Genomic DNA, 15,208 nt, shown 5'->3' on the forward strand with positions numbered 1-15,208 from the left:
TTTTTTTTTAATCTTTCTACTGTTTAATCTTAAGTAAAAAATATTTTAAGCATAAGCATTTTTAATGCTATAAATATAAAATATATAATTTTGATTATAGATAAAGTCATGGTTTACAAGTTTAAGAAGCAAAAATGTAAAATATATATTTTTCTCAGATCTTCAGCTAATCAAAATTGATTACTTAAAGCCAATAACTTCAACTACTTTACACTGAAAATTATTTGAGCTGCACAGTGGCTCATTGTCGAATGTATCACAATGTTCGGTTCTTCCATAAAGAAGGTTGTCATCCAGTAAAAGGCCCTGTCCATTGCTATCATAATTAATATAAATATATTAATTATAATACAAATATGTATTAAATGCATATTTTTATAAATCGAACATTAAAAACTATTTAACAACATAATTTGGTGAATGGATAAGAATTCTGAAACTGTTCAAATGAATTTTTTTTTTTAATATTATTTTTTTGATTACACTTTTTTTATCTGGAAACATACTCAAAAGAAATAAAGGTGAAACAGTCTCTGAATATGCATGGAAACTAAGAATTATTATATTACATTTATTGCAGAAATAGAAAGAAATACAATAGCATTAAAAATTTATTAGCTTACATATAACAGATTTAAATTTGTATTGCATGACCAAGAAAATAGTATATAATTAGATAATCAAAATAATATAAATTAGATAATCAAAAGGAAGGGTATGGAAAAACAATAATTGGCTATTTTAAAAATTTTAAACAGTTAATTCTAACTTTTATTAATGATTTTAAAGATATATTCTTCGTATGATTACTTTAAATCATTAAAAAACTTTGCGGTTAGATCCAAGATGCTGACAAGAACACATCTAAGAAAGAATTAAGAGGGAAGCCTTTACTGTTATAGCTGGATAGAAGGCCAATGTTACAAATTATACAGCGGAGACACTGTACCACAAAAGAAAACCTTTATGGCAAATTCTTTTACAAATACATTAATAATTTAAGTTATAAAATATATATAAAAAATAATATGAGTTCAGGTAACCCAAAAGTAAACTGCGAAGTTACAAAGAGGGCATTTTTTCCCCTAAAATATTGAATTGCAAGCAAATTATGACTGGATAAATTCACCTTTCCAAAACAGCAACTAATTCTGCCAATTATTTGTTTGCAATTTGACCTTAAATTTTTTTTAAAAAATAATTTTGACTTTATAGTTTATTATTGTCATATCTGAACTCATATTTTTATATAGTTTAAATTTTAAATCAGTAAAGAGAATTAGCCATGAAGGGTTCCTTTCACAGTCTTCTTAGGTGGGGTTTTGTGGATTACACAAGGAAATAAATTTTATATTGCATTTATGCAAATACCTAACTCACCTATCACCTAACTCATGTGTGGAGATTTAAAATCTGAAATTATATTTGCTCTTAAACCAACAGATTTTTTTAAAATGTCATTTTTAGATTATTTTCTGGCAAAATGTACAAGTTTAAAAACATTATATATAACAGGAGGTCACATGATCGCTGCATCGGACTTGTAGAGGAGTTAGGACACATATCAGGAATAAAACTGCATTAACCCAGAAATGTCATCATAGGGAAAGTTTCCCTATTGTGGAACGTTTTCCTATTGTGATCTGTTCAGAAGCAAACGAAAAATCAGTTCATAATACGGAAGCGCTCTTTCGTGACATTTCCAGATTCCTAAGCAATTCTATTTTTGATGATGGGATCAAACTCCCCTAGAAGTATGTCGTAACATTTATGTGACTTCTTGTTATTTATAAGATTTCTAAACTTATATATTTCGACAAAAAATGAACTAAAAATGTCATTAAAAAAAAAACTACAGCTTGGAGATAGAAATAGATTGCAGGCAAGGCAGCAATATGAAGGTATTTAAGATCTGTTTAAAAATCTCGTGCAACATAGTACAAAAAAAAGTTGTTTCCCAGTGTCACCCATTAAAACTAAACTAATTTTTTTAGCTTCATTTTCAGATTGAAAAATAACAGCAAAAAGATACCATTTCCAATTTAAAAAGTGGCAAAACTTTTTATACTAAAAATTAATGATATTGACTGATAAAGATAGATTAATTTATATAACTGGTTAAAACATTAACTGGTTAAAACATAAACTGGGTAAACTTACCCAGCACCAACATTGATCATATGGTTATCTGCTGCCATAAATAATTTTGCAGAATGAGGCACATCTTCACCAGACACAGATCCAACCCAGTGATACTTTCTCAGTTCAGGAGAAATAGTAAATAGAAATGTTTCCCCATTTCCAAAATATGTGTACTTTTTGTTCTGAACATCACTTGAATTTCTCTCATTCCAAGCTGAAGAACAATACGCTCCAATAATCTGATAAAAAATAAGTTCAAAACCTTTCAAAACAAAACTAATTAAATTTGCTTTTGTTAACTAATTGAATTTGCTTAAACAGATGTAAAAATTTTATTGTACTACACGCATTCCTTATAGACAATGCTGTACAGAAAGATTATATTTTAATTTGAAAGCATTTGCTTTCCTTCAATTTTTGAAATGAAATTCTCAGACTTACCAGAAAGTTTTGAGTAATATTACATACATTTCTTTTATATATATAGATATTATACATTTCCCTTACATATAATGTAACATTTCCTTAATATATTCTGTAATATTGCTACATAATTTATCAATATTACCTCCTAAAGATATATTTTATCCTATATAAGAAACAGAATTTCTTTAAGTAAAGAAATTTTATAATACATAAAAATGTAAAGATAAATTTTAATTATTAGCATCTTGCAGAAAAACTCAAAAAATAAAAAAACTAATAATAAAGTACAGTTTATTAATAGAGTCACATCACTCATAAAATTATCATCTATGTATCTTAATTGATTAAGAACCAAAATTAATATTTTTTCATCAATTAGTAGTTTTTAAATTGATTCCACAAGTTTCATAATTGGAAAACATTATAAGCAAGAAAATTATAATTTCTTAGTTTATTATAACATACAACACATTTTCAAAATATGCAGCGAAACCTCGGTTAAGTGAACACTCTTGGGACCGAAAAAATTGCTTGTTTACAATTGCTTGTTTGGAAGGGTACCCTAGTAACGAAGTTTATCCCCGTAAATTGTTCTTAGAATATTTTCAATGATATAGAAATAATTAAATATGCTACAATAACTATCTACAAGGGTATTTATTAAAACTTTAAAGAATATTTTTTTTCTATACAAAAAGAATATGTGAAAAAGTTGATATAAATACATAATTCTAGATGTAGCTACAGATAAATGAATATAATTTTCCTATTAAAACAGATATTTAAGTCAGTCATATGATACGGAATAAGAGCTTTTAGTCCTTAGTCGGTTTCAATTATTACGTTTACACCCCGGAACACCTATCCATCACTTGATAGGAAACGTGGTTAATACCTCCTTGAAAGTAAACCTCCTGCAATTCACAGAAAACAAAACAAATCAATGCTTGCCTGTAAGACATGAGGATCTATGGAGTTGATATATTCACAATTAATTATCTATCAAGTGCTGAATAAATGTTTGATTCATATGAACACTGTCATATAACTTGTTTTGATTCATATGAATGTTTGATTCATATGAAAGATTATGTCTCTATTATCTTTTTTTTCACCCCAGCTGTGTTAAATACAGTCTTCAAATTTATAAGAAAGTGAAAGAAATTTTTAGTGGAGAAGAAGCATTGAGAACATTTAACACGTCATTTCATTTGGGGTCTCATAACCTGCTTCATCCAGATGAAAAGATGCTGCTATCCGAATGAGCAGTATTATTTTCTCTCCTTTCTCTGCAAAGATAAGGCAAAGTGACAGGAGAAAAATTGATTTTTTAGTGGTGAAAAAGCTTAAGAATATTTTTAGTTATGGAAAAGGCACAAAATTTGCATGCTTTAAAAATGTTGAAAAGTTGCATACTTTTTCTGGCAATTTAAAGAAGAAAAAGTTTTATTCTTTTCAAATTTAGATAAAATAGTGTCCGGTTTGAAGAGATAGAAAATAATGCTTATGGTTATGGAAGCGCCCGCTTTGCCGAGAATGTACATGATGGTTTATTCATAGAAGATTCACGAGGAATTAAAAATATGTCCTCATTGAGAGGTGTCCGTTTTGCAGGAGTGTCCATAACAGGAGGTTTCACAGCATAAGTTTAATCCTAATATTATGCGAACTATAGAATACTAATAATTGTACAATAATTACTTCATCACTTGTAGACTTGATAAGTAAAATTGTAGGTTCCCACTCTCCTACAGTCATGTAAAATGCTGTTAGGCACACACCGTGTTCATTTGAAGAATAAATTACTTCTGGTTGAGACATGGAAATTCTTAAAGGTAGCCAACTCCAAATAACACTCATCTATAACATACAAACAAATAAGGAAACATTATATTAAAAAATATTAAGTAAAATTGAAAACAAATGAGTACAAAGCATAAATCTACTAAGCACAAAAATTTTGTAAGAAAAGCTTGAATGGATAGAGGTTTTCAAGATAGGAATTTTTTTTTTATAATATTTAAAATAAATATAATGGTCTCTCTTTAATGCATACAGGAATAGAAGTAACAAAAATATATGGGAATTTTTAACTAAAAATACATTGCTTTATGCCTATTTTCTTAATATAATCATAATAATTAAATAAATAAAAATTTACCCTAATTAATTTCTAACTAGCATTAATTTTATTAACAAAATTATAAAGATTCTAATAATAGATTATCAATCTCAAAATAACGTTTTTAATTTACTGGACTAAATTCAAATTATGTAATTGATAATAATACAATTAAATCTATCCTTAAAGTTATGTTTATAGGGAACATTTTATTCGGCAATATTCAACATTCTCTGGTCAGCATCTATCAGAGCTTGAGCTTCTTATATTTCCTTCATGCATTCTTGCTTTATATTTTATATAGAATGCTGGTTGCCTTCATCAATCATTGACTTAGCACTTGATACTCTTTCTTTATTAGGTTCAAAAATTTTAGAAAAAAAGATTATCAGAATGTGTATTAGGTTTTGCTTGTGGTACATTTTATTTTATTAGTGGTTGCCCATTCTTTTCTTTTTGTTTAGAAGTCTTTTAGCCGTCAATTTAATCCTTTTTAGAGTGATGTAAACATCTGTAACCTTTGTTTTCATAACATCTTTAATAATTCTTATGCCTTTGATGTTCAGACTCATTCTTGTTTTTCAGATGTGACAATTCTTTTATTCTTAACCTCTCTCAACTGCCTCTTTGAACCGTCCATGGGAAACTATTTTCTTCAGCTGTCATAAAAGTGATAGATTGAATTAAATTTAAATGAATATTTTTTCAAGGAGATTCAATTAAAAGGCATAGATGTATATATTTATTAGTAAATATATATAAAGAGAAAAAAAAATCTTGTCAAAAAATATGAATATTTTTAAGAAGCATAAAATTATTAACAACAATAGTTTTTACCAATAATTATTTAACAAGTTATTGTAAATGCTGAAATTTTGGGTAGGAACACAAAAAAAAACAGGGTAATAGATCTTATCCATTTTACATAATTGCCATACAAAAATTTTTTAACTTAAAAGTATTCAAGATGTAGATGCACCTTCATGTTCATAGAAGATTTTCTTTTTTTATAAGCAAGTAATAAATTGAAGCAAGGGCCCAGTAGTTGGGAAACTTCATTCATTATTCGTGAATTATTATACACACTGGATTATTACATTCAGTGAATTAATAAATATTTTATCATCTCCATACTACATATGCATGACTTTTTGAAGATTCATATTAAAAGTTTATGAAATTTTGTAATATGTTAATGAAATACAAATTACTACATTAAGCAAGGAGAAAACTAAATTTTACTTTTTAGCATAATTATAAAATTCTTAATACTTAATCTTAAAATTATGATAGAATATTATTTCATCTCAACATTCATGAAGATCTCTCATCTTACCATTATATGAGCTATATAAGCTATCATGAATCATAGCAATAATGTTTGCATGGATTGAAATTGTAAATTACTACAGATTGATTGAAATGATTATCGTAAATTGTAATGATTATCAAATCGAAAAATATATTAACATAAAAAATTATTATTTATTAAAAATTCTCTAAAGCAGAACAAATACCACTTTATTAAGTGGCTTAAAATTGTTGCTGTCACAAATAAAATAAACTTAATTAAAAAAAAATCATCCAGTAATTTGTATGAATAATTTACCTGTTCAGGGGTGATAATGCAAGATTTGAAGTTGCCCAAAGCCACAACACCAACAGACCTCGTTCGACAAGATGAATCCATTTTCAACTATAAAAAGAGTTTTGAATAAATAGAAAAACACTAAATGAACATAAAAAGGAAGAAAAGATTTAAATTTAAATTTAGTAACGGTTACCCAGGTTATTTAGTAGACAAATATCTAATGAATTACAGAAAACTTTTAACATTTTAAACTCATTTTTATTGCACCTCTAAATCTTCAAAAAACATAATTTCACACATTTCCAAATGCTAACATGGGAATAAACATTTATACATTAATTAAAATTAAAATGCAACCTTATAACACTCAAGCATAACCTTCAATTACTACAGTTCAAAAAAGACATTTAAAAAATAAAAACTGCATTTAACATTACTAAAAACACAGACTTGGTTTATGATATCTATAAATCACACTTAAATACTGATTGTTCTCCTACACAAAAAAAACACAACATAACAGTTCAGAATTTACGGTAAATGATTCCTCTAAAATGTTAATGAAATAAAATTTAAAGTTTTATAAGTACCCAAAAGAATTTACTGTTTGCTCTCTGGAACCGCCCACTGGAATGGTAGATGAACTCATGGACAAACTCCTCGGCTAGGATCTCGAAATTTCTCCAGCTATTCTAACTTCAAGAGGCTTAGGCATGTAGAAGGGGAACACCAGACGTCCAGCGTAGATTCCCTCGGACTTGGCCCATCGTCTCGAGGATATCGGCTTTCGGCTAATCTCGGTAGTCCTTCCCGCTAGAGACTTCAGTTTAGCTTTCCCTAAGGTTACGATCCACCATCTCCGAGGTACTGTTTCGGACCACTCTTTCAGCGAACAAACTCCGTATCCCCAGGATACTGGTCTGGTTAACTGCTTACTGCTGATTACTACTGCCCTTTTACTACTGCGCCTAGCCACATTCATCGCTTCTCTTTTATCCTCTCTTCAACAAGGCGAAAGAATCTAGACTGACCTGTTTACCACGTCCAGAGTCATCCCCCATCCGGCGGACGTCAGAACCAAAAAAAAAAGTCCCTGAGAAAAAACAGTCATAAATCCACCAATACACCATAGAAATTATACTACCATCCTCAATAAATATTAATAAATTTAGTTACCCAGATTTCACCCCAAAAATTCCATTTTAAACGACTAATTCAAAATTTCTAAAAAAAATATTATTATTATGATTGAATTTAAACTTTACCGTAGTGGTGCCATCTACAGAAAAATAATCTATCTTTAAAAGTATTGAAAAAAAAACTATAATAAATTTCTATTTATTACAATATAAAAATAATTAATTAATTGAACTTTTAAAGTGTATGAGAAAACAAATATCTAAAATCAGTATACTTGTCTGATAATAGGTTGATCTGATGAGTTGATCCCCAAATGATATCCAGATTGTGAAGGGGACAATCTATCTGCAGATTGTGATCGTCCTCCTAGATTTGTATGACTTTTTAAGGTCATCTGTACCTTGACTAGTTGTTGGTTCACAAGTTTTTCACTGAATCCTCGTATGCCATATCCCATCTGAAATAGGAATTAAAAAGAAAAATAACTATTTAAAAAAATAGATACTGAGTAACAATGACGAATCTACATAACAAACATACAATATTGTTGTTCTGTGAGTTAAAGATGGAAACACTTTAGAGTTATGAAATATTTTCTAACCTTATTAACTTTTGCTAAAATAATAACAAAATGAGAGCATTTTTTATAAAAAGGATAGATTTCAAAAGAAAGAATGTGTAAAAAACACTTTATTTAAGAAGAAAATACTAGTAAATTTAACCTTGAAGCAGTGCCCACCTGAAACTGGTAAGTCGTTAATAAATTTAAATAAAGCACGAATCTGAACTATCTATTAGAACTATCTATTAGAACTATCTACTGAACTATCTATTAGAATCTATTTAAAACACAGAGGAAAGAGAAATGTATAACATTACATACATCAGTCACACTTAAATTCATCTTTATCACATAAAAACCATCAGTTGATTACTGCTGTTGGGTTTACTGTTGAAAAGAGAATTTTATTTTGAGCAATTATAAAATACTTTCAATATACCTACTCTCTGAAATTGTTAAACCTTCATAAAAACAATAAGTCGATTGTTGTTTATGTGTCTAGTGTCAAGAAAATTTTTTTTCAAAAAATTATTATAGAATATTTACAATAAAAATCCAACAAAACATTTTAATTCTAATTATTCAGTTAATTACCTAAGATGTTCACTTTCTTTTGTACTTTATCTAGTGCAAAGGTTCTCAACCTTTTTAACGTTGCAGCCCCCTTAAGGAGCAAAAAATATTTCAACGCCCCCCTTTATAAAAATCCTGCTATTTTGAGCATGGAGACGGAGGGATGTGTGCTGAATTATAAGAGGCAAATTTTTAAGCAATTTTTTCACGCTTTGAATTTGTTTGGTTTTTTAAAAAAGAATAAATTAACTTGATAATTTTCTCACGGCAGGTAATCGCCGTTTATTTGTTATGATCAAAATAAATATGTTTAATGAAAAAAAAATACAACTAAGAAACCTATGCTTAAAAAGAATAATTTATTCTAAATTAGATAATTAAAATAACACCCAAAATAATTTTGTAACACTAAAAAGTAGTATTAACAAAACATTCAAGTAACTATGTTAGTGGGATGATTGTACTTAATGGTTCAGAACCAATTCCTTAACGCTCGGTTCAATACTTTTAGTGAGATGAAGATGCAAATACCCACGTTTGCACAATTTCGAGTCGATTTCTTCTTTTTGTGACAAGATCCGTAACAGCACTGAATCCACATTCGACAAGTTAGGAGGCAGGGAACGCAATTAAAAAATTTTTTAACGATAGTCTACAGTCCAAGATAGAGACGACTGTTACCTTTAACACTAGATTGCCCATGGAAGTCATTTTGACTGCTTTTTAATTTCAATTAGAAAAACAATGATAACACAATTTCTTACAATTTTGTGACTTTTTGTACAACATATAATTTTTTTATTGTTAATATTTACAAATAACTTGTTATGTAACTGAAAATAATAACAAAAATATTAAATTTTATTTAAAAAAAATTTCTTTATACATTAGTTATGCTTTCTTTATTCATTAGTTTTTCTATGCAGTCATTTTGACTGCTTTTGAGCAATATAGGTATTTCAGTCTTTTTAGTGTTAAGTAAAAATTCTGTGAGACGATTACCATTTCAAAGTTTCATTAGTTAAAAGTTCGACCAATTCCTCGTAAATCTGAACCTCTGCTGTTTCAATATTTACAAAAGGGTTCATAAACCCATTGAGGGACTTCGAGGGAACAAAACATCTTTAAAGTGGTCAGAAAAGTCCATGTGCAAAGAGTCAAGGTGTTGAAAATATTCTTGTGCATGTGCATCATCAGAGAGAATTTTGCCTGCATGGCTGAACTCATTCCAACCAAAATTCTGCTAAAACAAAATCAGTTTTTTCAGAAAGGCGAAAATAACTTATTTTGTAGGGATCGATTTGAGCTCGTCGCCTTTAAGTCGTACATTAATACCATTAAATTTTACAGATAAATCAGCCAAAGTCATTCTTAAATTCTAGCAATCTGTCTCTTAGAGCTACATTTCTGTTTTCGAGGACCTCAAGCACAGAGTCGAAAAGATTCCAATACCTATTGAGACAGAAGCTTTTGGAAAGTCAGTGAATCTCGGTGTATATTGCAAGCGATTGAATTCTTCATGGTTTTTCTTACACAGTTGTCTAAATAATCGATCTTAGAGAGCATTACTGTGAATTTTGTTCACAGCAGATATGGCATATTGCAATGATTGATGCAAACGGTCACTGAGATTTTTTCATACTAAATACTGTCTGTGAATCACGCAGTGAACAGCTGAAATATCTGGTACCTCCCTTTCCAAAAGGGTGATAAACTCACGATGACTAATTAATTTAAATCTTATAAAAAAAATGAGGTGTTTATCTACGGTTATTGAAGCTTTTTACTTTTTTGCTACGCAATCTTGCTTCATTTTAGATGCATTTTATTAGATGCAATAATTTAAAAAATTTCAAAAACTTATTGTTATTTGACACGAGTAAGTAGACAAAAAATTTTTTTACAACAAACAGCATTTACTTTATTAAAAAAGACAACGCAAAGAAAGAGTTGATAAAATACTATAATGTATACATTACTTTAAGGACTTTTTCAACAGGAACAGGAATATTTTGGAAAAAATCCATTAACTTTTGCAAACTTCCAAGATCTTCAGAAGTTGATTTGTCTGTGATTAAAAACATTTTTTAAAAAAAAGTTTGTTTTAAATGTAAACAAACAAAAAATTCAGTGTTTATTACCATAAATATCTTTTAAAGATAAAGTGGCTTGGGGTATGTCTTAACACAATTTAGAAAAGGCAATGCATAAGTTAAAAATTTACCTTAAGTTTGTGGCGTAACTACCACTACGAATATTAAACATCAATTCACTGGTATATAAGACATGCTAACTTGATTCAATCAAGAGGTACCTTTTGATAGATGAAGGTTTGCATTGTCGATAACACCGCCCCCACATTGGTGACCTCTGGACGTGATTTGTACTCGCCGTAACGCCCAATTCGCATAATAACTTGACGGTGACGCCTACTTCGATGGATGGTTCACATTAAACAGTTGACTTGCTACTTATGAATGAGACATTATCCAATCCTCCTCACGCTGTTGCTACTCAGTCTTGTCTCGATTTAACACAACGTCAGCCTGCATACACTCAACTGCTAATGGCAACACAGGAGCAACTACGACTGTGAAATTAATACACCTCTCACTTTCAGCACTCACACACCCGGTGACTCTCTCTCCCGGTCTTAAGTACAGCAACCAGTGGTATCCGTTCATCGAATTCTATCCCTGATAAAATTCTGGTGGGGGAGTATTGTGGCGTAAGTACCACTACGAATATTAAACATCAATTCACTGGTATATAAGACGTGCTAACTTGATTCAATCACGAGGTACCTTTTGATAGATGAAGGTTGGCATGGGCGTTAACTCCACCCCCACAAGTTTATTTGTAATAAAAAAAATGCTGATTTCTTACATACACCCTTTTTAAGGTAGACAGTGTTACCACTCACTAGACCAAGCCCCTAATTCAAATATTGAGATACTGCACTCTTTAAAATAGAGCTAATATAGAAAGAATAGAAATGATACTTATATTTTTAGATAAGAGTTAATTAAATCTTTAGAAAATATTCTTAGACTAATTTTTTTTACTTAAGTTAATCTATAAGTGATGCTCAGTTTCATTGTGATAATATCATTCTACTTAATACGAGGAAAAAGACACATTAAAAAGCTATATAAATAGTTAAAAATGCATAAAATTTAAAATTATTAATAAAGTTCTAAATATGGGTGTTAAGTAACAATTTTTCAGGCATAAAGTAAATGACAATAAGGATGCATACAATTAATTCACTATATGATAGTAAACAGATATTAATAAAAAATACCAGCAATTTTCTAAATCTCAAAGGAATTATTTAGTTTCAGCTCACAAATTAAAAATACAATCAGCAAAAATATACATATATAAATTTTATCAAAAAATACATATAATTTAATTTTATGCAATGAATTCCCCCCCCCCTCTAAAATATAGAACTTACAAAAAGTTAAAGACAAGCGAAAATTTTTTTTCCTTATTATAATGTAGCCACCAGTTAGTACAATGAGCAGCTAAATATAATTATACACTTAACTTATTAATAAAAAGTAACTTGAAGTGTTTTAGTGCTTTTTCAGCAAGTAAAATAATATAAAATAGATAAATTCTTATAATTAATTAAGTTCATATAATTTTGATTGAATTAAAATTAGAGAAATAGTTAACTAAAAAACCGACTTTGTTGAATTTTTAATTCATTATACAATAATAACGAATACTAATATAAAAACTAATTTAACATATGAAATTTTTTCATAACAAGGATACTCACCAACATTTTTATTATATAGTATCAACAAAGCAATAACTATTCGATATAAGCTTTTCTTCTTATCCACCAGGAAACAATCAACAATGCGAACCTTAAATAAGAATATAAGTCAATGAAAAAAATGCACATATAAGTTGCAAAAAAATTTAGGAAGTAATACTAAATGTTCAAAAAATTAATTGTATACTTATATATAATTGTGAGTAGGTGAGAAATCAATAAAAAAAAATGCACAAAGATAGTAATGTACTGGGTTTTGCTCAGTGAACCAGTTTTAAAATTAGTAACACAAAATGTCAACATATGGCATTTCTGATTGAAAACAACAATAAAATATTGTTTTGGGCAGCATATCAAACTATTTTAGCTAAAATATTTGCAAGGTCCTTTGTCAATTTAATTTTTATACTAATTGTAAAATGTTACTGTGTGAGTTTCAAATAGTATTTATTTTGAATATACTATATTATAGTTGTTCTCAGTTACTAGCACCTTGACAAACTTTATACAGTGAAACCTCCAGGAAAGATCACCTCTATTTACAACTACTTCTGAGAGGAAAGATCATTAAAACCTCTCCCAATGACCGGGAAAACATCTGCATTAAATGCGGAAAAGGTCAATTAAGGAAACAAGAAAAAATAACAAAACAAAAAAATTAGTAGATTAAAATGTTTTTAAAATATTTGTGTGAAGCACTTATTTAGAGAGCTCTTTTTGATGATACAACCTCTTGCTGCATTCAGAGTACACTAAAGACGATGCTATCAATGATTTATTTCACAAGTCACAAGTCAATTTAAAAAAAACTTATTTTAGAAAAAACAGGCATCCCAGACAAACAAGCCTCTTCTCATCTTTTAAAGCTAAGTAATTTTTGTGATATAAAATTAAATGCAAACTTAAACCCAAAAAAAAGCATAATTGTTTATTTATTTAAAATATCTTTATCATTGAAAATTGGTAAATTTGTTTTTACACATGATTATATCAGTTGGGATCCCTTTTATAGGCACTAAATTTTATTCATTGATACATCTTTTAATGAAGCCAACAGAACATTTCCACTCCAAGAAAGTGACACCGACTAAAATTAAAATATTAAAATCATTTGCGAAAAATCATGCATCCTCTATAACAATTTCAAAGTCAATGGAGGCAACCTCTAAGAGTGACCAACCTCCATCAATGACCATTTTACTGTGGATCGGTGAGTGGTGTTGCTTCCGAGAGGTTTCACTGTATTTTAAAACTTGGCCCTTTGGATCCCTTAGCAGAAGATGCCAAGTCACAAATTTTTATCACCACCTGTTTTTTTTAAAATATAATTTGCCCTTTTTTGATTAATTTTGGAGAACCCAGTAAAAAAATTTAATTAAATTAATAATTCAAATAATGATTAAATTGAAACGAAATGCAGAATAATAGTGAACTGAAATAATATTGAATTCATTTTTAAATACATTTTGCTTGGAAAAACATTTACAATAAACTTTAAGTAGCAACTATAAATGTTTTTATTAATGATATTGGGGAATACTTATCCATCCCTTTGCAGTATCACTTATTTTAAGTAGCTTTTTATAAATACTTTAAAAGAAACAAACATAAATTATAAATAGTTTTCCAACTCCCTTTATCTAAAGGGGAAATCAAAACATTATATAAAAAAAGTCCTGACTTAAATTTGAAACACAAATGTTTCATAAAAAAAGACATTTTCCTAAGAAACCTATGCATTTACAAATCTGTCCGGTAAAAAAATTAGCCAAATGTGTAGATGACAAAGGAAAACTTTAACTTACTGTTCCATAAATTTCACTCAAGAAATAAATGAAAAATAAAAGTTGACCATACTTAAAATGAGGAAAGCCATTAGATAAATAAATAAATAAAGGCAGAAAATTTAAAAAAATTTAGTTATAAGTAATTGTATTTATGCTATTTGTAGGTAACTTTTCCAATGTAATTCAAAATCTATCAAATGACAATGATTAATTTATTGGCAGAAAATTAAAAATTTTCTAATTAAATATTATTAGAAAAAAAAGAAACTGTCAAGTTATTAAAAAAAATTGCTTAGGGTAGATTATAAACTGCTGATCACAAATAATTGAAGAAATAAACAAAATGTATACATACACTATTACACAAAATCTGAAAAAGAGTAAGTTTAGTTGATAATTGATTTTTTTAATTAAAGTCCTAGCCTTAAAATATAAAACACAATTAATATGGTGACAAAAGTAAGAACTCAGAATAACATTAAATAATTGAAAGTAATTATCGCAGAAGCTAGGGCTGTACTAAGCAGAAGTTAAAGCTGTACTAAGCAGAAGCTAAAGCTGTACTGTTCTGAATTTACTAAATATTATATTTTGAAAGAATAATTTATACTAATTGAACTTCATGATATATTCATTTAAAGTACTTCATAATTTTAAGTGTTAAGCATAAAGTATCAAATATACTGATACCAATTCACCTCCAATAAGTGTGCATTTTATTATAATCATGAATTTTTAGCAAACTTTAAAAAATATTACAAACTTTGAAAATATTTCTATAATAACATAATGTTGTTAAATACAAGATCAGTTAAGCAAGAGCTATTACTTCTGAGTCATAAGTAAAACATTAGCTTAAGATAAAAAAAAAAGAAATAAATACCAAATATGTGAATGGTAATCCTTTAAAAATCCAGGATATCCAATTTTGAAACATGTTTTCCAAGTCTTCATGCTCTTTGAGTTCTTTTTCAAGTTGAAGATAAGCATTTTTCTATTTAAACAAACAAAACAATTATTCTTTAATGAAAATAAACACAATGATGAGAAATATAAAGAAACCTTATTCATAATA

General features: G+C 28.4%; 1 protein-coding gene across 4 annotated transcripts in view; it reads right to left on the reverse strand.

The window, feature by feature from the left end:
* Positions 1–15,208, reverse strand: part of sky (GTPase-activating protein skywalker) — a 22,249-nt gene continuing 7,041 nt past the window's right edge. For 3 of the 4 annotated variants that reach the window (XM_016071703.4, XM_016071702.3, XM_071179760.2), the window contains exons 5-12: positions 15,017–15,127; positions 12,347–12,437; positions 10,536–10,624; positions 7,696–7,878; positions 6,300–6,386; positions 4,270–4,428; positions 2,161–2,381; positions 1–316 (exon numbers count right to left, since the gene is read on the reverse strand). In XM_016071703.4, coding sequence (XP_015927189.1) covers positions 181–316; positions 2,161–2,381; positions 4,270–4,428; positions 6,300–6,386; positions 7,696–7,878; positions 10,536–10,624; positions 12,347–12,437; positions 15,017–15,127 — 1,077 coding nt within the window. In that variant the 3' untranslated portion in view covers positions 1–180. Of the gene's footprint in view, positions 317–2,160; positions 2,405–4,269; positions 4,429–6,299; positions 6,387–7,695; positions 7,879–10,535; positions 10,625–12,346; positions 12,438–15,016; positions 15,128–15,208 lie in introns of all 4 variants that reach the window. The other variant, XR_006225235.2, reaches the window with a different exon arrangement.

The sequence above is a fragment of the Parasteatoda tepidariorum genome, chromosome 1 (assembly GCF_982258835.1).
Source record: "Parasteatoda tepidariorum strain Cologne lab strain chromosome 1, Ptep-v5.0, whole genome shotgun sequence".
NCBI classification, from domain to species: domain Eukaryota; kingdom Metazoa; phylum Arthropoda; class Arachnida; order Araneae; family Theridiidae; genus Parasteatoda; species Parasteatoda tepidariorum.